Source organism: Xiphias gladius, chromosome 14 (genome assembly GCF_016859285.1).
Source record: "Xiphias gladius isolate SHS-SW01 ecotype Sanya breed wild chromosome 14, ASM1685928v1, whole genome shotgun sequence".
Classification (NCBI taxonomy): Eukaryota; Metazoa; Chordata; class Actinopteri; order Istiophoriformes; family Xiphiidae; genus Xiphias; species Xiphias gladius.
In genome coordinates this window covers 7,056,259-7,083,258 of record NC_053413.1, presented here as the reverse complement: position 1 = coordinate 7,083,258, position 27,000 = coordinate 7,056,259, and the positions used below count along the sequence as shown (strand labels likewise).

General features: G+C 40.8%; 1 protein-coding gene across 5 annotated transcripts in view; it reads left to right on the top strand.

Annotated features, from left to right (window-relative positions):
* carmil3 (capping protein regulator and myosin 1 linker 3) overlaps window positions 1-27,000 on the top strand; it is a 78,129-nt gene that overhangs the window by 38,499 nt on the left and 12,630 nt on the right. For 4 of the 5 annotated variants that reach the window (XM_040144318.1, XM_040144321.1, XM_040144320.1 and 1 more), the window contains 18 exons: window positions 2,101-2,177; window positions 6,398-6,502; window positions 9,063-9,132; window positions 9,248-9,329; window positions 11,430-11,526; window positions 11,615-11,669; window positions 13,541-13,713; window positions 15,743-15,811; window positions 16,213-16,306; window positions 18,479-18,577; window positions 18,695-18,814; window positions 20,807-20,920; window positions 21,647-21,822; window positions 21,995-22,082; window positions 23,921-24,046; window positions 25,401-25,467; window positions 26,023-26,210; window positions 26,514-26,564. In XM_040144318.1, coding sequence (XP_040000252.1) covers window positions 2,101-2,177; window positions 6,398-6,502; window positions 9,063-9,132; window positions 9,248-9,329; window positions 11,430-11,526; window positions 11,615-11,669; window positions 13,541-13,713; window positions 15,743-15,811; window positions 16,213-16,306; window positions 18,479-18,577; window positions 18,695-18,814; window positions 20,807-20,920; window positions 21,647-21,822; window positions 21,995-22,082; window positions 23,921-24,046; window positions 25,401-25,467; window positions 26,023-26,210; window positions 26,514-26,564 — 1,851 coding nt within the window. The remainder of the gene's footprint in view (window positions 1-2,100; window positions 2,178-6,397; window positions 6,503-9,062; window positions 9,133-9,247; window positions 9,330-11,429; window positions 11,527-11,614; window positions 11,670-13,540; window positions 13,714-15,742; window positions 15,812-16,212; window positions 16,307-18,478; window positions 18,578-18,694; window positions 18,815-20,806; window positions 20,921-21,646; window positions 21,823-21,994; window positions 22,083-23,920; window positions 24,047-25,400; window positions 25,468-26,022; window positions 26,211-26,513; window positions 26,565-27,000) is intronic. The other variant, XM_040144319.1, reaches the window with a different exon arrangement.

Here is a 27,000-nt window from a genome sequence, read left to right as displayed (position 1 = left end):
TGATTTTATTATATAAGCAGGAAAACCTTCGGTGACGCAACACGTTTGATATTTCTGAGCGGCTCTTCCCCATTTTTAATGTTAAACTTGACACTTGATGGATAGTAAATATAACTGAGGAACTGTAAGTAATTCATTTTTTCTGGTATGGGTAGAGCTCCACTTTGATTCAGTCTAATACAATTACACTTCTTATTGCCCATTTGGTCCTGCTATCAGGAAATAGAGTTATCTGACAAATGAACACTTTCTGTACATACTTTGAAAGACTGGTAGAAATGCAGTGTTGTGCTATATTCGGCTGCTGGGGCTACGGGGCATTAACCCTTAAATGGACAAGAACATAGAAATTATCAAGACAAATGAGTAACTGGGTAACTTAGGTCCTAAAAAACCCAAAATCATGATTTCTTTTTCATTTTATGAATTTATATTTGTCTGTTTGTCATGTAGATTTGAAAAAAAAAGTGAAATTAAGAAGCTTTGATTTCAAACCTTCATTTAAACATTTATTAGAAAAGTTTAAAATCATTATAATGAAACAAATTTTTTGCGGCCATAAGTAGTGAAAATGCTCCAAGCTACAATAAGGTAAATAAATATTTCGGTTCAAGCTTCAATTGATTTCCTGGTTGTAAAGGGATGAAGACTATTCTGAAAAGCCTTTTCCTTTTTATGACCTCATTTTGGCAATGTTTCCAAGGAGATACAGACATTCAAGTCAAATTGCCAGTAGTATTAAAATGTAATTAAGATTTCTTTTCAGATAAATACAAAGTACTGCATTAACATTAAAAAGAGATATTTTCAGAGTAAAAAAGTTTGTAAGCCTGCAAGAAACATTTACTGTACTTTAGTATTTGTGTAATGTTCATTGCAATGAGACATGTTGAATTTAATAACATTATATACAGCCAGTCACGAATGGATTCTCTACTTAAGTCAAAGTACCAATATGAAATAGAACAACATGAAAAAACTCCATTACAAGTAAAAGTCCTCCATTTAAATCGCACTTAAGTAAAAGTATGAATATTTACAGCAAAATGTAGTTGGAAAAAAAAGTGAAAGTACTCATTGTGCAGAACAATGGCTGATTTTTTTTTAATTTTCGATACTAGTCTTAACCAGTTTTAACTACTTTAAATACGGGTGGGGTTTTTAGTCCATTGGTTCCCAACCTGGGGATCGGGGCCCCTACAAGGTTCCCAAGAAAATATGAGATGATTAATCGGGTAAGAAAGAAGAAAAGTTCTACCACACAAATCTGTGTTCTTTTGTTTTTTTTGGACTTTTCTCTAATCTTTTTCTTTGTGACATATTGGATAATGTTACCTCTTTGTGCCCTGATTAATCAATTAAATTAAACCATGTGAGAAGTTTGGAGGGAACTGTCTCTTTGGTGGGACTTCTAATAACTCATAGACATCTGAAACGTGACAAGGGCCCCAACTAGATACTGATTTTCTGTACGTTCTCACAAACCGAAAAAGAGCCACTGGTTCAATCGTAAACAGTGCCTTCTATTTTATGAGGTTATCACATGGTTTTATGTGAAATAGGAATCGTAAGCTGTCAGATAAGTGTAGTGGAGTAAAAAGCACAATATTTACCCACTGAAATGTTGTGGATTAGAAGTATAAAGTAGCAGAAAATGGAAGTACGTCAAAATTGTAACAAGTACAATGATTGAGTAAATGTACATAGTTACTTTCCAATGTTGTACAGTATTGAGATGATCCCAGAGTGTGAACACAAAGTCATTCCTAAAACAGATTACGAAGACTGTTTTTTTTTTTTTTTTTTATCCTGATTTTACAAACAGTATCATTTTGGTTCTAAACTTTTTAATATCATATATATACACATATATAAGGCTGGATGATACATTATGGTACATTTTTTTGAAAAGGGTTCGGCAAAGAAATAAATACAATAGCATAATTTTTTTTTCTAGCCTGTTCGGATTGTATATGGTTCATCTTTAATATGAGCTAACACCATTCGTGCAGCCTCATAGCCAAAATAACTGCTGCACAACACAATCACATTCATTGTAGTGAACATAACACAACCCCTTTGTCTCCGTTTCTCTGCCAGTTGTTTGGGGCCTTGCTGCGAGGCTGCTGCGCTGACCTCTCCTACCTGAACCTGTCCAAGAACTCCTTCTCTCACAGGTGAGCTTTCCCCTGTCAAGGTTTTCTTTGTTTGTTTGTTTGTTTGTTTGTTTGTTTGTTTGTTTTTTTAATTCTTCCTCTGACTCAGCCAAACAGCTCTGGAGGACTTCCAGGCAGGAGGCGCCCAGCAAAGCGAGAATCATTTATTTTCTGCTGTAGATCAGTGTTTAGCCCTGGACCTCACTGATGGAATTAGCGTGCACGCTCCACTCACCCCCCTCATTTGTTCTGCCTTGCTGCCTGTGTGCTTCCAGAGTGTTTCTCCATCTTTATTTAATGCACACATGTCTTTGTTTGCTAACAATTTTTCTGTCTGTCAAGCACTTGTATGCATGCCCGCAGGTGGCTTTTTTTGTGTGTCAATAGGTATACAGTCTATGTTTGGTTGTACATATGTGTTAGTGTTTACCTAGATAGCGGGCAGAAGAAGCTCCAGCTCTCATCATGTCGTGTCCCCCAGGGGCCTAGGAGCTTCCCTGCTCAGCATATTGCGTTACAGAATTACAGAGAAAAACGAGGCTAATTTTAGACGGGATTTATTGTTCCATTCCCCAGACTCCCACGCCTGAATTTTTTTTCTTTGTTTCTTTGTATCTGCTGTATCTCTATCCATCTTTTACTTTTTTGCATATATCTGGCTTTTTTTCACCCTTCTTCCTTGCCCCCTCCTTTTTATTATTTTAATTCTTTCTCTTACAGGAGCTCTTGGCCACACAACTCTCTTTCTCAGCTCAGTTCATGGTGGGAAGATTGAATTTCCCCACTATTCCCCCTTCCTTTTACTGGTGACATCCGCGCTCCATCCATCTTCTGTCTGGTTTTCAATCCCTCCCTTCACTTAGCTTTTTTCCCCTCTCCTATCCCTCTCTTTTGCTTACTGCCTCCTTCACTCCATCATCCACTTTACCTTCTTTCCTCTTTCCTTTCCTTCCTCCTCATTTTCTGCTTATATTCCCGGCTCCTCGTCCTCTTTCCTTATCACCCTTCATCTTCTTCCCCACCACTCTTTCTCCTCACATCTTCCTGCTCCTCCCCTCCCTCCTCCCTCCCTTCCTCCCTTCCTCCCCTCCCTTCCTCCCTTCCTCCCTTCCTCTCTCTGTTCACAGTTCATCCCACCTCCTGCTGGTCATGGGTCCTCAGTCCTGCGGTGCTGTGGTGACAACACAGAGCCACAAAGCTGAACCGAGCTGATAAGAACCGCCCGGCTGCCACTCATGAATATGAAACCAACCGCCCTAGACCCCTCCTTCCCCATCTCACACACACACACACACACACACACTGCACTTACTTTTGCACACATACACCGTCTCACACACACACACACACACACACACACACACACACACACACACACACACACACACACACACACACAGACAGATGTGGCACTTTCGAGAAACAATGAGCAGTTCATGTAGATATAGTCACACACACGCACATGTGTGGTAACAAGCTGCTGATACAGCTCTCTGGAGAGTGTTTTGTGAGAGAGACAGTGACAGTGCATCTGCTTATGTGACAGAAGCCAATCTCTATCTGCGGAGTCCTGACAAGCTCTAAGCTAAATAAAACAAATGGGTCAAAGAAGAGCTGGAGTCCCCCACACTTGCAGGGTATCAAAAACAATGACAGGGGCTTGTAATGCAGTTGCCTGGTTTTCCCTCACTACTCTCTTCATGTCTTCATCTTTGTCTTTTTTTCCCCTCCCACCTTGCTCTCTCCCTTATGACCTTTTCCATTTTTCCCTTTCACAACTTAGTTTTCTCCTATTTTTTTTAATCTCTCCTTTTCTTTCCTATACATTACCTCTCACAATATGCAGTTTTATCTTTTAACCAAGTTAACATGCTTTTATCTATGCAGGGTGAATGTTGGAACTGTCTGGAAGACGTGACTCGGTCAACAATACATTTGCTTAATCGCTGGGAAAAATGGATGCACTGCAGCTCAAGGAATAAAATTATCTTTTGGCATCGCGCCTTTGTGTGTGTGTGTGCAGGCATGCGGGGTTTGAAATTAACACCCTCCACAAATCAAGTGTGGTAGTTAATGTTGTCAAGTCACAAACCGACTTGGCAACTGCTAAATCAAATTTTAATGGCCATATTTTAATAGTGCAATCATAACAATCAGTGTAAAGCCCTGGGTCATGTGCACAAGGACAAAAAGGGCTTAAACTCACAGTGCAATATGCACAAAGTGGAATAGAAATTGGAGGAGTGCAGTCATTAGTCATTATATTTTCAGCTAGACACATTACAGGTCTCATACCTATTAAACAGCTGTGCCAGACACACAGGCACATGACAAAACTGGGTCAGCCATCAGAGAGGAGAATGCAGAAGCTTTTTAGTTATGATATCCTGGAGGTTTTAGCAGCTTTTTTTCTTCTCTAATATGTGATGTGAGGTTTTATTTTGACAGAAAATGATAAATGCCACCATATCTGTGCTCGCAGTTGAAACATTATAGCTGAAATATTTGAAAAAGTTTGAATGTCTCTACCATGCAGAGGCATTGGAGCCTTTGGAATGGCTTTGTATGGACGTAACTGCTTGTTGAAGTTGACACATTTAAAGGAACTGAAGTGTCAGTTCAAGTGTAAATAATGAAAACATTAGGGGAGATGGTTAAAATAAAAGTGCCGTAAGGAGTTGAAGTGTCATTTGAAGGGAAGGACTTTGAATGACTTGAGTCATATTTGAAATTGATTTGTAAAGCAAATGCACTGTGAACATTATATAAAAAGAAAGTATGAGACACTTCAACATTTGACTTTGATATAAATAATTTAGTAATGTATAAAACTCAACAGCAATTTTGTGAATTGGCAGTGGCGCAGTTGCCAACACATTGAAATACAGTTTATAGTTTAGATTCAAGTGTCAGCAGGATTTAAAGTAGTAAAGGTCACTATACTGTGTCAGTGGGAAACCATTGACCGAGGGAAACCTTTGAAACCATCCTGGCATACAGTATATAAATAAGACTAGACAAACGGAAACAACCACCCCTTGGCTCAAGGCTAAAATATCGAACTACTGGATGGATTTCCAGGAAATTTGGTTCTGACCTTCACGTCCCCCTCAGGACGAAATGTAATGACATCAGGTCAAAATTCTAATTTGTCCACTACTTTGAGTTATGACGTGCATTGCATGGCTCTGGAGTGCTAGTGCTAAATATCACTAAAACCTAGATGGTGAACGTGATAAACATCATAACTGTTAAACAACAGCATACCACTGTGCCTGTAAGTACAGCCTCACAGCTGCCAGCATGGCTCCTTTTTTTCTCTGTTACTCTCTGATGTGTGGTTTTATTTTTGAAAGAAAATGATTTACACAACCATATCAGGTATTAACGGATTCTGTTTATCAGGATGAGGGTGAAAAAATATAGTAAAAAAAAAAAAGAGGCTTTTGTGCTGCACAAGTAAACAACATATCAGCTGCCTGAAGAAAAAAAACAAACCTTGTCTTTCTGGAGGATGAATTCAACCCCCCCCCCCTCTCTCTCTCTCTTCCTCTCTCCTCCTCCTTGCCTCTCATCCCTTTCTCCCCTCCTCATCCTCCCCTGTGATGAATTATTTGTTCGGTAGGGGTTGAAATGGCAGATTGGCTACTTTGACAAGTTCTAAGCACAGATTTGAATCAGTGTACTACATCCATCCCATGAATGCTGAGGATAGTCCCCTTATGTATTATGACTCAGAGGGATGTTGGACATACACAGACACATTTTCTGTCCTTCCTCTGATGACAGGCTAATGTACTGTATATGCCAGGCAGATGGTTTGATAATTGGACAGTATTACCTTTTAACAGTTGACAGTAATTAATGCCAACTTCACCTTTTCACAGTGGCTGGTTGATAATGCTGACCTAAATGTCACAGCCAGCATCTGTCTGCTTTAGTCTTCTTTCTCTTCCTTTCTTTCTCGTTCCTGTTGCTCCATGCCTTCTCTGTCAGTTCAACACTCGTCTGCTGCAAACCTTCTGTCACTCTCTATCAGCATATCACGTCCTCCTGTCATCTTCTCTTTCGTCAAGATCAGTCTCCTCTCCGTTCTCATCGTTCTCTCGCCAGCGTTTTTTCCTGTCTAAGTGCCTGATCATGATCCGTCTTTAATGCTCACCCTCAGTCCATCCTCTCCCTTCCTCTCCCCATTTTTATTACTGATAAGTTCTATTCTTTTCTTTACTGTCCTTTTGCAGGAAAGCGAGAGATTCTCTGCCAACTTTCCGCCAGTTCTTCAGCTCAGCATTCAGCCTGACCCATGTCAGCCTGGCCTCTATGAAAGTCCCTCCTGATTCACTGAGGTGAGTCACTGTCACAGGCAACGATTAAAAGGGACCTTTGAAACCCTAAAGATCTGTGAGCATATCATAGATGCAAATCACTTGTATAGTTTGAGCTACAAAAGGCTGTACATCTTAACCTTAACGTCACTCAGCTTGACCCCCCTTGCATGTGTCATTGTGTCATGTATCTGGCCTGATCAGATTGTAATTCAGTACAGCAGAAACACAATAGAAATAAAACCAAATTGTATGAATGATGTGACCCCCTCAAATCACCTCTCATATTTGTGGCCGCACCACTCATAAAACAGTTTCAGATATAAATACCTATAAAACTACAAGATAAACCAATCAGTCCAAGAAGCACATCAAAACAGCCAAACAGGCACTGTCAAGATACCCACAGATGTTTTTTAAAGGCCACTTTTAACAGAGGAAGTGACCCGCAAAAAGTGAGAGACATACAGTTCAGGGCCAGGTGCATTTCTACTCAACTTACCAAAGCACCATCTAAATCCAAGGGCCATGTCAAGTCCACATAAAGGGGGTCAGGATCATAGTGAAGAATAAAGTGTTAAGCAGTACAGAATAAATGGGGGACTATGTATGTTGAATCAGATTCTGTTTGGTTGAGCTGGCAGTACATTGCATAATAAAATGTACTGTTTACTGAATTGAAATGTGACTGGCACATCCTTTGTGTGTGTAGTTTCATATATGTCAGTTTTTAGTGAAGTGCAAATACAGAAGCCTGTAGTTAGGGATGCTCCAATCTGACATGCTGAATCAGAACCAGTGTCCTTATTATGGTCGGGTATCGGGACGTAACCGATCCACATTACACACAGTTACTTTGTCAATGACAATTACTTTGTCATTGTCATAAAACTGCAATCCCTGGCCTCATGTTATGTTAAAAAGGTTCCAATTAGTTCCACAGATTGAGGTCTACAAGCCTGAGACTGGCAAATACACAAAATTAAAGCCGGAATCTCTATTAGGCGACAAAACGTTGGATTGGCACATCACTACTTGCAGTGGTAAGCTAATTTAATCAGTGGATGATACCCTAAGACTCACTGATTTGGTAACCAAATCTTCTGTTAGTGTTTTATTAATGCTTCGCTAGTTGTGGTGTTCATGATGCGGTTATGTAATGAAAATTCTGCTGACTATATTCAGACTTGACTAGTGCATCACGACTTGTGACAGCCAAATGGCAACTGAATCTCTTCCTCTTGATTCGGGGAACCTCTGGACAGGACACACCCACCGAGCTGGCAAAATAAACTGCAATAAAAGCCCAGAGAATGCACTAATATACACATCAGACAGTCCCTGTAATATTATAGTGATTAAGAAAGATAGCAAAGACTCTACCCTGCAGTCTAACCCTAATGCCCAGCTCATGCACAGTGAGATGACAGTGGTACACTCCACCATCAGAACAACTTAAGCCACTCAGCATACAGGGATGTTATTTTCCTTGCTTTTATTGACTCAGGCTTGAATACTGAAATAGCTTACTCCATATGGGGAGTAGTTTGCATCCAACGCATCAGTGAGATTCAATCATCAAGGCTCACATTAGGTGTCAAACGTTTTTCCTCGACAGTGAAGCCATTTCATATTTTTATGTTAGCCTTCAATTGGCCCTCAATCAGAGGACACAGATTGGAGCCTCTCGTATTGGCCAGTGTCCACTGTGCTGATGTGTCTTTGTGCAGGACTCTGTATCCTTACCAGCCCCAGAAGATCTGTGACTAAACCAGCTCAGTGAGGAGCCAAGAAGAAAGCGAGATTCCTGCAGGGATAAATGGAGTATTGCTATATTACAGTTTCTCTGTTAGGTGTTTAGCCTGCTGTTTGCTCCTCATAGCCAAAAAGCACAATCAATAGCAAGTAAACAAATCAGGCTGCCAACAATTGAAATGATTGTGTGCTGCATGATGGATCTCAGCCAAAATGAATGGAGCAGACTCCCCACTTAGAATTTCTCCTCATTATCTCCTCCTGGTACATGACTCTTAAATGTGTATTCATTGCACAAGAACAACCTCCAGCAGGGCCTTGATGTGCAAATGCAGTTTTCTTTCTGTACCCAGCTTGGCCTGGGTGTATATGTGTGCACACACAACAATTGGCCACCTCTCCTGAATAAATGTAGAAGGTTTTTGAGGTGATTTCTGGTGGGGACTTATTGAGCTATGAATCTTCTTCTAAAGCTACTTTTGTCTAAATCCTTTAAGATGGCTCTAAAACTTTTAGGTGTGCAGAGGAGAACGGGGGGCAGGATGGGGCGGCGGGGAGGGGTTGGATGATCCGTTCAGGTTGTTAGAGAGAGGAAAAGCAGCGGTTGGATTTATGTGGGATTGATCTTTCTTTCTCTAAATTTTTCGCTCGGTCATTTTCAGCTTGCCTTTGTCAATTAATTGCCCTTTGTTTCTCCATTTCTTCTTATCTACCTATCATTCTGCTCACTCCTCTCCTTCCTTATCTGCTTTTCCATTAATCTTTGCTTTTGTGTTCCCCTGTTCTCCCTCTTTTCCTACCCTAACCTGTCTGCGTTTTCCTTCAGGGCTCTGTTCCTGGGTCTGTCCAATAACCCTCATATCACCGATTTACACCTGGACATCAGCAGCTGTGAGGTACGCTCTGTCAGTCTGTGCTGCTGTAGGTACAGTATATTCACTCATCTTCTTCACAGATTAATGCTTGTGGCTATCCCATCTTGTTCCACTCCTCTCTGTCTTCCACCCACAGTTGAGGTCGGCAGGTGCCGGGGTGATTCAGGAGCTGTTTCCCCGAGTTTCATGCGTGGGGACTTTAGACATCTCTGATAATGGTAAGACACACACCCGCGCACGCCCGCACGCACGCCCCTAAGGGGACAGACTTAGATGGCCTGTTATTGTACAGACACGTTGAAACCCTTTTAATGGTGGGCATCATGGTCCAGACACTGGCATGTACAGTTTTTCATGTGAGATGCATCCTTTTAAAACTGAAATAGTGAATAAATGTCAGTCTAACCCTGATGACGTGATAGGGGTATCATCTCGGTTTTAGGCTAAAAATCTTTTACTAGAAAGCCTGCGTTAAAAACAAATGCCCAATAGGAAGGGTCTGATGAAAGACACTGTTGAGCTGTATTATGGGAATCATAGGATCAAGTATTTTTGGAGCTTGATACTAGAGACTAAAAGTAAGAATATCTTGCCCATTCTTTTTTTTTTTTTTTTTTTAAATCTGTTTCTAAATTGTTGGTGTAACCCTTTTAAAGGATGGCTCTGTATATCCCTTGGGTGTTAACATGTATTTTGAAGTCTTTTAAACTTTATGCTCTTAACTTTTTAAAATAATTTAGCACAACGGTTTTACTAACAAAGCATCAAGAACTGAGTCAGTGACATGCCCTGCATGTCAAGGAATTCCTCATTTATAGCAAATGCTTGAAAAGTTCAATTTGTCAGAAAGGGCTCTGCTCTTTGCAGAAGCTCAGAAGAATTCGAGCAATAATAAGGATTCCGGTAGGGGAACCAGTCCCCCCTGAATAAACATGCATTAACATTAAATCTTAGTTAAATCAACAATATCAAAAGCTAATCACATAAGGAAGAGGTTGGGGGGATGGTGCCAGCCGCACCAGCAAACAGCTTTGGTAAGACTAATGTGCTGTACACCTGCTATGTATGATTGGATTTTACTACTGAGCTGGTAGCCAAACAGCTGGGGACTCAGCATTAAATTGTGCTCATTATTCCAGTATATGTGAACTAGGTGATCTCTGGTCTTCTGGGCATAAAATGTCAGTTTCTACATAGTATCACGAGTACACTCTACTTAATGGGAATTTGCGGATGACAGGGAACATACACAAGGTGGTGTATGTATGGATCCAACAGCAGTTTTTTTTCCCCAATGGCCCCCTACATGACCATGTCTATCATAATGTAACTTTGCTGTCAGAAAAAATGAAATATGGAATTATGTAGTAAACCTCTTCTCATTTTATAACAAAAGAGCAAAAGAATTTCTCATCGCCACTTCGCACTGTGTGCTATCTTGATGTGGTAAACATGCCATCTGAATATACATTATAATTTTAAAGTCACAGATGACTAGATTGAAGACAGATTTTCAACCATTAGAAGAAATTCTGTTGGAACCTCTTCATCTCTTTATTGCTTGCTAACAGACATTCTACGCCCAACCACTGAATTTCATTCTATAACACTGCCAACGATAAAAACAAATGCATATCTTGGGATTTAAGCAGTGTACTGTTTTTACCATCTATCCTGCCAACCACTTCCCCCTGATAAAAGCATAGCAAATGAGAAGACTCTGCCTTTTTTCCCAATCAGCCATTAATCTATTTATTAGTTTAATCGAACCAGTAGTATTAGAAGAAACTTCAGTATGTGTCTCCTCCAACACAAATTAGAGCCACGTGTAACCACATACTTGTTTAACCACAGATATTGTTTTCTCTTCTGAATGAGCCATTTCAGTCGTTGTTGCAGAAATATCTTGCCATGGTAACCACATCCTCTTAGCAGCGTCTTCATCCTTGAGCTTTTGAAAATATGAGTGGGTGGGAATGTGTTGTGTGTGTGTGTGTGTGTGTGTGTGTGTGTGTGTGTGTGTGTGTGTGTGTGTGTGTGTGTGTGTGTGTGTTAGCACCTGGCAAAGTAAATGATGAGTCACTGGTATGACAGCCCAGAAATTAGTAAAAATCTGACTTTTTCAGTTAATATCTTGTCTTTTTGTGTTCACCATTTACTCTCTTAAAGTTTTATGACCTTTGTCCTATTTGATCAATACTTACAAGGATGTAATTAAACATCTACTTGGAAGTGGGTTTTCACAAAGGCTCCGTAGTACGTAGTATTGCTGGCATTGCGCTTGTGCTCTAGTGATGTGTGTGTTGTGTTGTGTGCAGGTTTGGATGCCGACTTGCTGGCTGTCATCCCAGCATTGTCTAGGCACCCCTCCCTCAAACACCTGATGCTAGGGAAGAACTTCAACATCAAGGGCAGGTATGGACCACATGGGGAACCAGCAGTACAGATGGCTGAGACAGTGACACTGATGTTGAATGTTTTTCTCTGCTCTCTGCCTCCTCAGGGTGCTGGATGAAATTCTGCAGAAACTGGTTCATTTGGTGCAAGAGGAAGAGTGTGTGAGTTGGATTATGTAACATTGTACACGTACACAAATTGCACACACACAAACAGACACACACAATTCCTCTGTGGCGTTATGCACAGTTACACGCCTACACTTGCCTCAGAGATTTGTCACCACATGCATATATCCTCCGCACACACAAACACAAACTTGTCACCATTTATATTCTTGTGACCTTATTCATGTGCATTTGAGCTCAATCTCCCACCTGCAGCACGAACAAGGTGCAAACATGCACACGAGTCATGGTGTCTGTGGGCCCGGTGAATGACTCGTTTGGTCTCAGTTTATTCACGAGACTCCTGAGGTGCTCTCTCTTCTCCACTCTGCGAATCCAGCATGACAAGTAGCTTACTCAATTATTTAGCACTGTTGATGGCGATAGCTCACAAGTATGCTCTCACACTGAGTACGGACTGATCCGTGTGTGCAAGCGCACTCACAGAGGCATAGATGAGTGTAAATGTGTAAGTTTGCATTACAAAGTTTCTCAGAGGTCGGCCAGTTAGTCAGCTCACCCAGCAAGAGATGACAACACAAACATCATCTGTGTGTTTGTCTCCTGCAGAGCTTTGATCCAATGCCCCAAACTAACACTCCAGCATATGAGTCATAGAGGGCTGCTAGAATTAAAGTGAGAAAAGATGAGAACTCCCTGCAAATGATAGGCTGAAATGATCTGCAGCAAATTCAGAGTACATACACAAAATTTGAAAAAAGAAAAAAAAACTCAAAGGAATAGTTTGATATTTTGGGAAATACGCTTATTTGCTTTCTTGTCAAGAGTTAAATAAGAAGATTGCTACCACTCTCGTGTCTGTTCAGTAGGAAGCGCGAGCCAGGAGACGCCTAATTTAGTTTAGCATAAAGACTGGAAACAAGGGGACACAGCTAGCCTGGCTCTGTCTGAAGATATCGAAATCCACTTACCAGCACCTCTAAAGCTATTTAATTAACCTGTTATATCTTGATTGTCTAAGCGTAAAAAACGTCAAGTTGCAGTTTGCGCTTGTTTCCAGTCTTTATGCCTTTATGCTAACCTCAACCAACCAGCTGCTTGTTCCAGCTTTCCTGTAGCATACAGACATGCGAGTAGTATCGAGTAGTATCTTTACATCTGAGTCTTGCCTCGAAAGTGAATATTTTTCAAGATGACAAACTCTTTTTAAAAAAAAAAAACCTAGACAGGGCTATAATTCCTGTTTCCATGAACATAGCTGGTTATGGAGACTTTGTATGGCTAAAAATCTGGTTGGCACTCATCTCAAGTATATTCAAAGATGGGATTAAACTTCTAGTCAAAATGCTAAAGTGTTAGCATGGGGCACCAGAAACTATAATTCAGGCAAGTTGTTGTGTTGTGTTGTTTGTTTGTTTTTAACAGAGTGTCACTCCAGAGTATCTAACTTGTTGGTTTAAACCAGTTTAAACAGTGAACTGATTTCCCCATACATTCAAAAGCTGTGTATGTGTTTGCTGCAACAAGGCACTGACATAATGGAAAAAACAAAGCTCACAAAGTGCTTCTGATAAAAGAGAGTGCACACAAAATTGGCTGATTAAGCGGCTGATTATTATATACTAGGTGTAAGTCATTAAAAAAAGCAATAAATGAATAGACAATTAATATAATAAAAACGTATAAATGCCAAGATAAAATAAAACCTGTAAGTACCTGCTATAATCTATCTAAGATGGATGATTTTCCGTCTTTCTGTCTCTTTTTATCACTTAATGAAAGAGTCCATGGCTCCTAAAAGTCTGCTCTTTGCTACTCAAATGTATTTCACCCTGGAAAAGTGATTATTTTCAAATCATCTTCCCTCTTTTTTCCTCAATGCTGTCTCTCACTGTGTCCTCCAGGCCTTGCAGTCCCTCTCTCTGGCTGACTCGAGGCTTCGCCAGCGGGGCACGGTGCTGGTCAACGCCCTGGGCTCCAACGCCTGCCTGCGGAAGGTGGACCTGAGCGGCAACCTTCTGGAGGACTCCGGGGCCAAGATGCTCAGCAAAGCCCTGCAGATCAACACAACACTCAGGTTTGTGTGTGTGTGTGTGTGTGTGTGTGTCTGTGTTGAATTTTAAAATCACTAGACTAATGGGAACGAAGAGGGATTTCCTTGCAGATTAGAGGAAAGACGAGGAGTAAGACAGGAAAAGAAGAGGCTTTAGAGGACAGAGGAAAGAATAGGGTCAGAGAAAATGAATGTTAGGTATGGTTTGAGGAGAGGACAGACTTCAGTTGCTGAGAGGCAGAACAGTGAGTTCAGTGCAGGTCTTCAAAGACAGGCGAGGGAAAGTGAGCCATGTAGGAGATAAGAAGGTGACTGTGGAGTTGGAGGGATAGCGAGGTGAGTCAGTAGGAGGGGTGCAAAGAAATAGCCTTCAGGCATACAATATATTGTACAATGCCTTAGTAAGAGAAGAGACTAAGTGATGATGTGTGTATGTTTTTGAGGTGTGTTGGAGGTGAAGGAATGGAAGCAGTAGACAGTAGAAGCTCAGAGATGGGAAAAACAGGAGGGGGGAAGGACGACAGCAGCGAGACAGGGGGTAGGATGGGAGTATTAGGATGGGGAAATGGTTGGATATGGACTAGAGAGGGAGAAGGATTTGAAGGGATGGGAGGGAGACCACCTAAGGAGTGAGATTTGGGTTTGGCCAATTGCCGAATTTTTAGAGCAGAGAGAGTGGGATGGGGAAAGAGAAATGGAGGAGGAGCAGGACAGATGAAAGAGGGGCCGGAAATGATTGATGTTTTAAAAACAGGAGTTAGACATTGTCGAGCGTAGGTGGAGAATCTGCACTTTGAAATAACAGAAGCTTATTAGTTTCATGACATGCATAGTTGCATTCTTAATGATGGGTTATGGACTCATTCCATACATGTAGAACCAAGAAAGTCCAAACAAATGTCTTGTTAATCCTTCTGTTATGTGTTTGTGCAGCTGCATGGTCAGATAAGTAGTGGAACTGTGATATGTCCCGTGTGTGTGTGTGTGTGTGTTGAATTTTAAAATCACTAGACTAATGGGACCGAAGAGGGATTTCCTTGCAGATTAGAGGAAAGACGAGGAGTAAGACAGGAAAAGAAGAGGCTTTAGAGGACAGAGGAAAGAATAGGGTCAGAGAAAATGAATGTTAGGTATGGTTTGAGGAGAGGACAGACTTCAGTTGCTGAGAGGCAGAACAGTGAGTTCAGTGCAGGTCTTCAAAGACAGGCGAGGGAAAGTGAGCCATGTAGGAGATAAGAAGGTGACTGTGGAGTTGGAGGGATAGCGAGGTGAGTCAGTAGGAGGGGTGCAAAGAAATAGCCTTCAGGCATACAATATATTGTACAATGCCTTAGTAAGAGAAGAGACTAAGTGATGATGTGTGTATGTTTTTGAGGTGTGTTGGAGGTGAAGGAATGGAAGCAGTAGACAGTAGAAGCTCAGAGATGGGAAAAACAGGAGGGGGGAAGGACGACAGCAGCGAGACAGGGGGTAGGATGGGAGTATTAGGATGGGGAAATGGTTGGATATGGACTAGAGAGGGAGAAGGATTTGAAGGATGGGAGGGAGACCACCTAAGGAGTGAGATTTGGGTTTGGCCAATTGCCGAATTTTTAGAGCAGAGAGAGTGGGATGGGGAAAGAGAAATGGAGGAGGAGCAGGACAGATGAAAGAGGGGCCGGAAATGATTGATGTTTTAAAAACAGGAGTTAGACATTGTCGAGCGTAGGTGGAGAATCTGCACTTTGAAATAACAGAAGCTTATTAGTTTCATGACATGCATAGTTGCATTCTTAATGATGGGTTATGGACTCATTCCATACATGTAGAACCAAGAAAGTCCAAACAAATGTCTTGTTAATCCTTCTGTTATGTGTTTGTGCAGCTGCATGGTCAGATAAGTAGTGGAACTGTGATATGTCCCGTGTGTGTGTGTGTGTGTGTGTGTGTGTGTGTGTGTGTGTGTGTGTGTGTGTGTGTGTGTGTGTGTGTGTGTGTTAGGAGCTTTAATAACTGTTCTTCTTCTCCTCTCTGCCTGTCTTCCCTTATTTCCTGCTGGTTTGATCCCTCTCAGGAGTGTGACATGGGATCGCAACAACACCACGGCGACAGGCTTCCAAGATGTGGCGAGAGCGCTGGAGCAGTAAGATGAACACAACACACACCCGAAAAATAGTTTAAAGAGGGGATACACACATAAAACGTATCACTCCCACAACCATACGAAAGGCAGATAACCATCTCTGTCCTGAGTTTACTTTTACACAGTGTTTCATCAGTCTTTTGACATGTGCGCCGGTCAGAAGTCGGTGTTAAGTTTGTGTTCGTGTGTGTGTGTGTGTGTGTTTGTTCGTGTGCGCGTTTGTGTGTGCAATGGTGCGTGGGTGCATTTGCGTATTAGGAAATTGGAGACAACTGTTATAGATGCCCCGGGTGTTTCCTATTTGTTCTTGTTAACATCATAATTCTTCCAGTTTGTTGTTGCAAACGTAATATTATCGTTCTTTCCTCCCTCTTTCTCTCGCTTCTGTCACCACTAAATAGCAACTTTACCCTGCAGTACATGCCCCTCCCCCTCAGTGATGTAACCCAGGTGTACCGCAGCGCCCCAGAGAAGATCGACCACGCCCTGACCAAGGTGAGAGCAGCTTAGGGTCTGCGGTTTGCGACGTCTAAATTTGCTGTACCACGTTACAACGATGCATGTGGTGAATAACAGCATTACCTGCCAATTAGGGTCAGACTGAGTCATCGGTGTGATGACGGACTTTCATTTGCTTCTGCATTAGTAGTGATGATGGAGTTTGAAAGTATTTACAGATTATAATGCTGTTGTGGAAACTACATGTGGTATGTGCCATATAGCAAGTCTGCATGAAAAGTTTTAGCATTTCTATTCATCAGTGACTGCATAATGCCTTCTGACTATATGGGCTGCAATATCTAACTACTACTATACAGAACAGATTACAAAATAAAAAACACGTGCTGTGGTGGTTCAGCTTGTGTCATTTCATATAGCAGGCGAATGTTGCAGTCTCTTGCATTTGAAGCGATAAGTAAAAGCTGCTTTAAATAAACAAAAAGACATGAATAGTAAAAACTGCATAGCCCATAAGTGTAGGTAGTGTAGATGAAGCTTTTCAAATAAGAGTATTTTCAGTAAACTGAATAACTTGGAGGTATGGGCTTTAGGATATATTTCTGACATTTTATAGACCAAACAATTAATGAAGAAATTAAATCAGGAAGATAATCGGCAGATTAATCGATAATGAAAATGTTGCCTGTTTGTTGCAATCCTAAAAACCCTGTTTCACTACCTGATTCTTGTGCTGCAGGTTTTAGGTAAAATGGGGGCCAGGTTCATTTTTGGAAACATGGGTTGAACATGTGTCCTTGGTATAAAAAGTGTGTTGTGACTTTGTTTAAGATTAAATCAGCTGATTTAATCCTGGGTTCTTTATTTGGGTTTTTGTATTAACACCTGTGCTTTAATCAGTGGCCATCAGTGTCATACCTGTGTGTGTGTTTTAACGTCATGTTCTGCTCTGAAGAACTTTCAGACTGTAACCAAGCAATGTTAAAACATTTTGGAGGTTTTGAATCCAACCAGCCTGATCGTAGCTCCCTTGGTGCCCAATGTGACTTTAAAAACTTGCACCTAAAAGTGATGGCTGACACACTGGTTCTTGGTGTTTGGGTAACTGAATTTGTGGTTATTTTTGTCAGACTGAAATTTTTATTTTTATCTGCTGGCTACTGAGCAGCTCCACTGGAGCCATTAAGGGCAGGGTGTTAAAGGCTTTACTCGAGGGCCCCTTGTTGGTAATAAAATGTAAGGGGCTAGTGCTGCTCTGTTTACTTCCCCGCTCGGATGTGTCCTGTCTTATGGCCTCTCTGTAAATTAGATATAATGTATCATAAATTGGTTCAAAAGGGGCAGACAAAAACAAACATTAGCTTTTTAGTCGCAGTGTCTCTTTAAGACACATCCTCTACTGCAGCTTGGCTTGTTTAAGTCCGTAAACAATCATCCAGGGAAAAGCGCACTTGCCAACATCAATAGCCATTATAAATTGCTAGATAGCTCGTTAGCTGTAGGACTTTGAACAGCTTTAAAACCTACCTTCAAACATGAAGTTCTGGCTTTTTAGATACTGAATGATGTGGTCCGTTTTCTTTACGGCCATTGTTGAATAATAATCCCGTCTGTCACTTGGCTTCTAAGCTGCAGTTAACCGAGCAAGTCTGTTTGCATTGCACGTCAAACTCTCCCTGGTGGCTCAGGTGTCAGTCAGTCAGTCACACACAGCATCTCTCCTCCCCAGAAGCTCGGAGCCTGACGGAGCATTTCTGATATATCTCCAGAAACATCAAGAAAATACCATCAGTATACTTGCACATCAGTTTAACATGATTTTTGACTGCAGTTTCTTTCTAACACAAGAAATAGTTCTGCTGTGGTTCTAGCCTTGTGAATCATTTCTTCTCAGACTCCTTTTGCTAAGAGGATGTATTGATGTGTATGTAAGTGTTTATTTAGGTTTAGGGTTTCTTTTTGTTTGTGCATTTTCAGTGAAGCTCATAAGTCCTTGGGGAACAGTTGATTCCATCTTTCTTTACATAAGATGATTAAGCAGTGAACACTTCCACCTGCCGAGTCAAGAGAATAAATCAGTGGTATCCCATTTATTTCTGGGGATCAAAATTCTCGCTCTAGTCTCCTTATTACCATGCAAATGGACTTGTCTCCTGTCATCTGTTTGTTTTCTCCGTGTGTGTGTGTGTGTGTGTGTGTGTGTGACAGATTCAGCGTGCCCTGCTAAGAAACAACCAGACTCAGCGTTTCTCTCAGAAACAGGCTCTCAGGCTGCACCAAGGTCTTGTCACCAGCACTGCGGAACAGGTGTGTGTCTCTGTGTGTATGTGTGTGTCTGAGTCAAGTCAAGAATTCTATTTTGATCGTAGACTGACTGTCTTGTGTTTTTTAACTTCTTATATGCATCAATTTTTGTGTGTGTAGGTGATGGAGCGTTTGTGTGTGCGGGTGCAGCAGCAGGTGTGTGTCCTGAAAGGCTGTGAGGAGGGAGAGGAGGTGCAGACGGCCAGACAAATCCTCAAAGAAGTCAGGAACTCGAGAGCTGTGAGCGGACTAAGTGTTTTTTTTTTGTGTGTCTGTGTGTGTCTGTTTGTGTGTGTGTGTGTGTGTGTGTGTGTCTGTGTGTGTGTGTGTGTGTGTGTGTGTGTGTGTGTGTGAGACGTGTAAACTGTAATGATTCGTATAATACCACAGAATGTGTGGTACGGACACAAATCACATTCTTTAGTTCTGTAAGTGCAGAGTAATGTGTATTATGTCTGGTCAGTTTTGTTGCTTTACATATTTTAACCAAATACTTTCATGTACGATTTTGAGGTACTTTTACTTGAATATTTCCATTTTATGCTACTTTATACCTCCACTCCACTATATCTCAGTGGGAATTATTGTTCTTTTAACTCCATTACATTTGTTTGATACAGTGCATTTGGGAGTTATTCAGATCCCTTAACTTTTTAATGTATATGTTCCATCTAATGTGAATTTAAAAATCATTCAAATTCATATTTCCCCTCTTCAGTATCAACTCATATTCCCCTTTATGAAGACAAGATATATACTTTATGTGCCCGTGGGGAAACTTTTCTTGGGCTCAGCATCACAGAGCAGTCATCTCCAGACATACTTAGCAGCATCCTTACAACCATTCATACATTAGAATGCATTTTTTTAAAAGTTAATACAGTACATTTAAAAGTAGAAGCCAATAAAACCAGAAAAAAAACGTATATTGCATGAGTATTAAACAACAGTAAAACTGATGACTAGAATATTGCACTTACCAGTGTAGACACTACTGTAAATTGCTCTGTGGGCATGTGAAGTTCCAGTACACCAATACAACATTTAACTGCTGCTATTTAAAATCTTAATGGAAGCTGTAGAAAATTCATTTTCTAATAATGGTTCAGTCTACATGTTGGAACTCTAAATGCTCACATTCAGAGTGAAGAATGTGTGGCAGATCATTCGTTATTATAAAGGGTTAATAAGTTGACCAGTGACTAATGACTTTATTAATGGTTAATTAATAATTCCCTAATACTGTATTAACAAAAAATAATATTTTTTGCCTCCCAGGTTGTGAAAAATCTCCATGGCTGGTGAGTGATTAGTAGTCAAGGCCAGAATAAATAAATTAATAAAGGATTAAGCCAACAGGTTTCTCAGTTATGTTAAAGTTACAGGATCAATCATGTTACACTTGATTTAAATTTTCTTCCATGCAAACATTACATACAGCAACATTTTGAAGTCACAGAAAACCAAAATCAAATAACAACTATTAATCACCATTCATTTTTATGATTTTTCTCGTGGAAGTCCACACGCCAGGATGGTATGGGTGTTTCAATTGGACTCAAAAATCAAAATCCCTGACAACTGGCGAATCGACAAAGCCTTGTGTTGCAGGTTATCCTGGCAACACACAAACACGGCACACTGTGTAAAGGTAACACAGGAATCTCACAGCCATAAATTGTATATCAGACGGGAATGAGCCCCCAGCAGCCAGAACTGAAAACGCTACGGTCCTTATTTCAACCTGTGACAAAACAGAGCCAAACAGGCACAGGAGCAAAATACAGCAATTGACACAAATTCACAATAATAAGAGTCACAGCCAAAGTTAGCAGAATTGGAGATTTTTCACAACTTGGCAACCCAAAATGTCTTCTTTTTAATAGCTTAGAAATGACAATCAGTATTAAATGAAAATAGAGGATTAGAAAGTGGTGGTACCAATTTGGTAGAAAACCATATGATCCGCCTATAAAATATGATGATTTTGTTATGGATTACACAAAACAACAGTATATAATGTCCTCACAATTTGCTTCACCTTGTCCTCACAACGCTACTTAGAATAATTCATCACTAATAATAATCCAATAATACAGTGTGTTATAACTTTCTGAAAGAGGACGTTCAGTTTATGAGTTCTTTTACTGTTGCTATTTAATTCTTAATCCACTGATTTTAACCTCTTCTCTTCCCATTCCTGCTGTGTGTGTTTGCATGCGTTTACATTAGCTGTACCCATCTCTGTGTGAGTTGGCCCACGTGCTGTCGGTGGACGGCCCCGTCAAACAGCGCCTGGACACTCTGGCCGGGGAACTGGCCAAGGCTGCCGACAAAGAACTGCAGGCATGTTGGGGTTTGAACCGTGGCTAGAAATCACAGACACAGCCATTCCCTGATGCATCCGTATTTTAAATAGTAGTGGAGCCCTGCACTAGTTGCATTTAAATTGCCCATTAATACTTGTGACTGTGTGGGCAGTGCAGGTACGCTGACTTCAAAAGAAATGTAGCATTTAAATTCACAGGGAGGGAACACTCCAACATTTTTTTTAGTTCCATTCTGGTCCCATTGGGATTCAGTAGCACAGAGTGGTTGAATGATTAAAAAAGCAGCAAACCCTGAGGATGAATCTGGGATACTTTCTATTGAATTGTAACTTACTTGAGCACAATTTACATCTCTGTTTCTGCTTTTCAATTTTGTTTTTATGCACAAGTTAGTTTGACCTTTTTCTAAGGTCAAAATGAATTAAATTGCAAAACTATCAGCTGGGGAATGTTGACCTATGTCTTCATGCACAAGTTTCCAACTTTGGTCTGAGCTTCTAAAGTTAAAGATCTGGAAGAAAGTGTGAACAGATGTGAATAATTACTGGTTGATACATGGATGAATGAATTGCTGCATTGCAAATAAATAAAAGAGGTAATAAGGCAAAGCAAGCAGATGAAAACACTGTGAATGACTAATTAAATGCTTTGGAAACATAGATAGGTATATACTGAGAATATATTGAAAATGTACATAATTGTGTGTGTGTAGTGATGCATTTCTCGGGGCATATGTGTCCAGGTGGTAGTGGACTCCATGGTGTCCCTGTGCCGCGAATTGTGTCCCATGTCCTGCTCAGCGGCTGAGAGACTCAGCCCGCCCCTCTCATCCATCTCTGAACAAGTTTCGATCCCCCGCTCCGCCATCCGCAGCGCCCTGATGGAGAGAGCTGCTGAGGATATCAACAGAGCCCTGGAGTAAGAAAGAGAGCTGGTGACACAGCGATATTAAGTGAAGAACTTCAGCTAAGATACTGACTGAATTGTTGAATCTTTGTGTGTGTGTGTGTGTGTGTGTGTGTGTGTGTGTGTGTGTGTGTGTGTGTGTGTGTGTGTGTGTCTTTCTCTCTCTTTTTTTTTTTTTTTTCAGGGAGGTGAAGCTGTCTGTGGTCTCCTATCTGACTAACTCCATAGTGGATCAGATTCTACAAGAGCTCTACACCACTCATAAAACCCTGGTACTGGTAATATCCCTTTACTGCATGACTTCTTTGTAGGTTGTAGAGAAAAAAATCTTTCTGCTAGTTTAAAGCTGAAATCCGTAACTTTCCGGCACAGATATGTGATGTAGGAGAATCTGGTGTGGTGTTTACAGAGTTGATTCAGCCTGGTTTTAGTAAAATAAACAATTGTGAAGTGTAACTAACAGCTATGAGATAAAGGTTACAGGTATGTACAAGACAATTTTACATGGCACTGGTCTGTAACCAAACGAGCATAATTCACATTTTTCAACAAAGATTGGAAAGTTTGACCAACTGCAACACAAAACATTACAGATTTCAGCTTTAAATTATTGGATGATTATTGTAAAGGAATACTTTGACATTCTGAGAAAAATCCTTGTTCACTTTAGAGTTAGATGTGACACACTGTCTCAGCTGGTTGCCTGGCAGGAGCGATGACAAGACAACAGGAAGTCACTTCTCCCAGCCAAGGAATAGTCCCAATCATTTCTTTACACTTCACTTTCCTTCCATTTCCCGAGTTTAAGGTAAAGCAAGTGTCTCCTGGCTCCAGCTTCAGATTTAATGGACAGAGGTGACTGCAAGAAAGCAAAAAAACATATTTCCACCCAATCATTCGTCGTAAGAAGCTGATTGAGAAAACTGATTTTCATGGCCTTTAAATTGGTCAACATGAATCTGAAAATGTAAATGATAACCCATGAGTAAACCTACTGCAGCTTTAACAAAACTGTTCACCAGCGTGCACTTTCAGTGATTTGTGCAGTGTGTTTGTGTTCGATATGATGATTTCATTCTGTGAGTCAGTGGTACGCCATAGTAAGATGAGTCATGGATTGAATGAAACACTCAAAAATGAATTTGTCTCCCAGTCTTACTATAACTATGGAAACATCAGTGCACAAAAAAGTCTGTTTATTATAGATCGTACACCTTTTTGATAAAATGTTGCCAAATAAGTATGAACTCCGCTTCCAGCCACATCAGTGTAGAATCAATGCAGAAATGCCTCCAGATTTCAGTCAAATGCCAATAACGTCAGCACAAAATTATAACATTTGCTTTAAGATTGAATCAAGTGATTTAAGAATCAGTAGTGAATCAGTAGTGGAGCCATTTGAACCTAGTGTGGCAACTCAATATTATTCTACAAATCTTAAATGAAAGACTTCTTCTAAAATGTCCAAGGACCCATGAAAATCTGATAGGTCTTGAAAGGTTTTTAGGCAAATCTCTTAGGCCGTCAAAAAGCTTGTGCTTCTTGAATTTCTAGTAGGCGTAGTCATTTGAAGTAGGCACTCTGGTTCATGTGTCATTAGGATTAAGGTTTATGACTATAAAGCAGCTTTTTAAGGAGATCATTGCCCTGAGAGACAACATAAGAACTAGATTTGAGTCAGTTAAGGACATGATTACGCCCAGCAGGTTCTCCTCTCCATGAAACTAATTTGTTTGAAATTAAGCCAGTGGAAAAGGAGGCAAAAAAAGATTTCTGGCAATAACACTGCCTGCCTTGCTCTGTTTTGCATTCCATTTACTCTACACTTACCTTTCATTCTCCTTTTAATGTTTTGCTGCAGTGCCTGTTTGTCCTTTATTATGCCTCGGTCCTCTTTGATAATCAAATTGTATTTTATTCATATTTTTTCCTTCCCTTTGCAAACAATGACGGCTAAGTACCCATTGCTTTGTTTACAAGCTTCTTGGGTACAAGTTTGGACCCGCTTCTCCTCTGAGATTGTGTTGAAGGATATTGTTGCAGGAGTCATCACTGTGCATGAATTGTGTGTATGTGATGGTGCATGTGTTCGATGTGTGTGTTGCATCAGCTGCGGCAGGTGTCTCAGGCGAAGCGTTGGGATGATGTTGGGACGGGCAGACGCACTATCAGACAGTCCAGAATAGTGGAGTCTCTGGAATTCCCTGATGAGGACTTTGGTGTCAACCTGGGAATAGTAAGTGTCTGAGGCACATGCTGATATGACATGTATGCTTGATCAGTGAATAGTGAGCATCTTTTTATTCAAACAGCAATTATTTGATTTTCAGCAAATGAATGACAACAGTTCTGTTAATCAGCTGATAGTTTGAGTCATTTCTCAAACAAAAGTGAACAACATTTGCCAGTTTTAGTTCCTGAAATGTGAGAATTTGCCTCTTTTCTCTGGCGCAAAACCTACAAATTGAATACGACTGAAGTTTTGGCTGTTGAAGGGACAAAGTGAGCAGTTTGAAAAAGTTCCCTTAGGTTTTTTGGTCGGGGGTTTTTTGGGGTGTTCCCCCAAGAAAATTTGATGTTATATGACTGAAGAAACTATACATTTTGACACAATTTCGGACCATATCATTACAATATTAAAAAAAACAAACCACAGGTTGTAGTTTTTTTTTTTTTTATAGTACACTCAGTTATTAGCATGAAGAAAAGCAAAACAAATATGCTGAATGATGAAGTAAGCTCTATGTCCTGAAGTAATTCCCTCACATTTTCGAGTGATCGCACTTTGCAACAGACGAAATGATACTGGTAAAACAAGGCTTATGTTTTATGGATGTCTGTAGGCAGGTCACTTTCTCAGTGCGTGTAGCCACTAGCCAACTGACAGAGTTACTGTGGGGAGTCGATTCCTCTCTCACACAACCTAAGTGTTTCCATCCTACTGAGATCAATCTTTCTATGTTTCTACCCCTGGAGTAGGCACTGGCAACCCTAAACAGAAATCACCACCATACCGTTTATTATTAAAACCTTTTTCTTCACAGCGCTAGAGAACTAATAGTTGTTTCAGTTCATTCGATTCAGGTGCGGCGCATTCACACCCTTCAACGGTGGGAAAAACCCTGCAGTCTAATACAACAGTCCTGCAATAAATCCTCCTTCATGAAGGTTATAACGTTCAGTTTTTGCAGAAACCATACGGTCATTTTGAGGATGTGGTGTGTGGTGCTGTTGACTTGTACTGAATTATACAGAGTGGTGTTTCTATTATTTAGTCTACCCTCACCGATATAAACGGGGTGGACAAAATGATAGAGACACATGTCAGCATAACACAATACAGTTCAACAGCACCACAAACTGCAGCCTCCAAAATGACCGCAAAGTTGAATTGATGCCTCCGTGAAGCGGTTTCAGCAAAAAATTGAACATTGAAACCTTCATGAAGGGAGGACTTATTGAAGGACTGCTGTACTAGACTGCAACAGTTGTAGCAAGGTCTGCCTAATAACCTAGCAATTGAGTGTACTTTGACCTAGTGTGAAAACTGAAATCACTGCTCATTATGCAATTATCATCTTTGACCAAAGGATACCATGGCTATTAAGAAGAGGAGCTCCAGAACTAGAAGAATTCGTCCAGTCTCCACCAGATTGAGTGAGTTTTCAGTTTAATCAAATAACAAAGTGCTGAATTTCCTCAGCACACACAAGAGGTGTGCAACTCTCTCAGTCTATGCAAATGCTTATGCTAATAGCAGCTGTGCTGTAAGCCTGTGTAATTTTTGCATGTAATATCTTAAAATGGGAGGATTAACATGGCCCTTTCTCTGACACTGCCTTCAGGCCAAACTTTCCATTTTTTCCCCCGCTAACGGTGATGGTCTAGGAATAGCAAAGTTGCCTCTTCATTTCCAACCATTTTCTGCCTCACAGGGCAGCTAGTGTGGCTGCGGACTTTTGGTCTTCAAAATTATTTTGAAAATGTACGCATTTAGGTTTTCATATTTGTGATCTCATACCTGAGTTTACAAAAATGTGATTCCAAGAGCTCTTTCAAAAGTAATCGCGAAAAATCTCTTACTTCATATTTAATTAAATCAAAGAGAGTTTACCTTAAAACAGATTAATATGAAGTGTATCTCAAAGCACGAATATAAGTCGTGAAAATAAATTTCATGTTGTCACAGTCCTTTCCTTTGGGTTATTCTAGGTTTAGGTGACGAGCCCAGTTCCTCTCCTACCCCATCTGCTCCACCCCACTCTGCCCCTCTTACCCACTCGGCATCATGGGAGTGTCTGTCCACCCTCCCCACCAACGGTTCGCCCTTACGTCACGTGACCCATGTCCGGCCACGCCCACCCCGGAGACACCGAGCAGGGCACCTACCTCCAGAATCTGTGAGTTGATGGCAAATAACATTGCAGTGATCTTTGATCTTGCTATGAGCTTCAGTGGGCAGGGAGCACCTTCCCCTCCCATCTAATGGGGACCTCTGAGGGGCAGCTACTCCCACTCAACAAATACTATGAATTTGTATACTGACCTGATTCTAGCATAGGTAGTACTCCTTAAATTGGATCTTTTTCTGGAACCTAGAGGGAAAATTGTTTTTTTTTGTTTTTTTGTTTTTTTTTTTGTTTATTGTTCTGGTAGCACCATTGTTCATGTTTAACTGCCCCATTTTTGATCTCACAATGCAGCGTGAAGTTCAGTCCATGTGTTTCCACAAAAGAGCTCAGGAGGGTGTAGAGGTGAGAAAGTAAACCCAACATGTATAGTTTTGTTTTTTTTCTCTTGACTGCTTTGTGTGAACCTTTGTTATTCATCTTGTTTTCCATGCCGGTGGCACTTTCCAAAAATAAGTTCCTTTTAAAGTAGGAAGCTGTCGCATGTGTCTCTATGACTCAAGTTTGTCATGCACAGCCATCTCCCAGGGGCCGGGAGGCAGCCTCTGACTTAGCGGCTTTCTTGTTTTGAGACTTTGTGAATGCTTTTTTTTAAAATCAGTACAAACTTAGTTAGGGCAGCATAAAGAGGAGTTGTTTTACAAACAGATTACTGTTGGCAGTTGATTTGGTTTTGCGAGCCAGCCATTTGAAATGATAATACCTTTTGTCAGCCTTTCAGCTTTTTGTCGACATGGCGGATTCATCATTGTTATCCTGTTGTTCTATCTGTTTCTCCTTG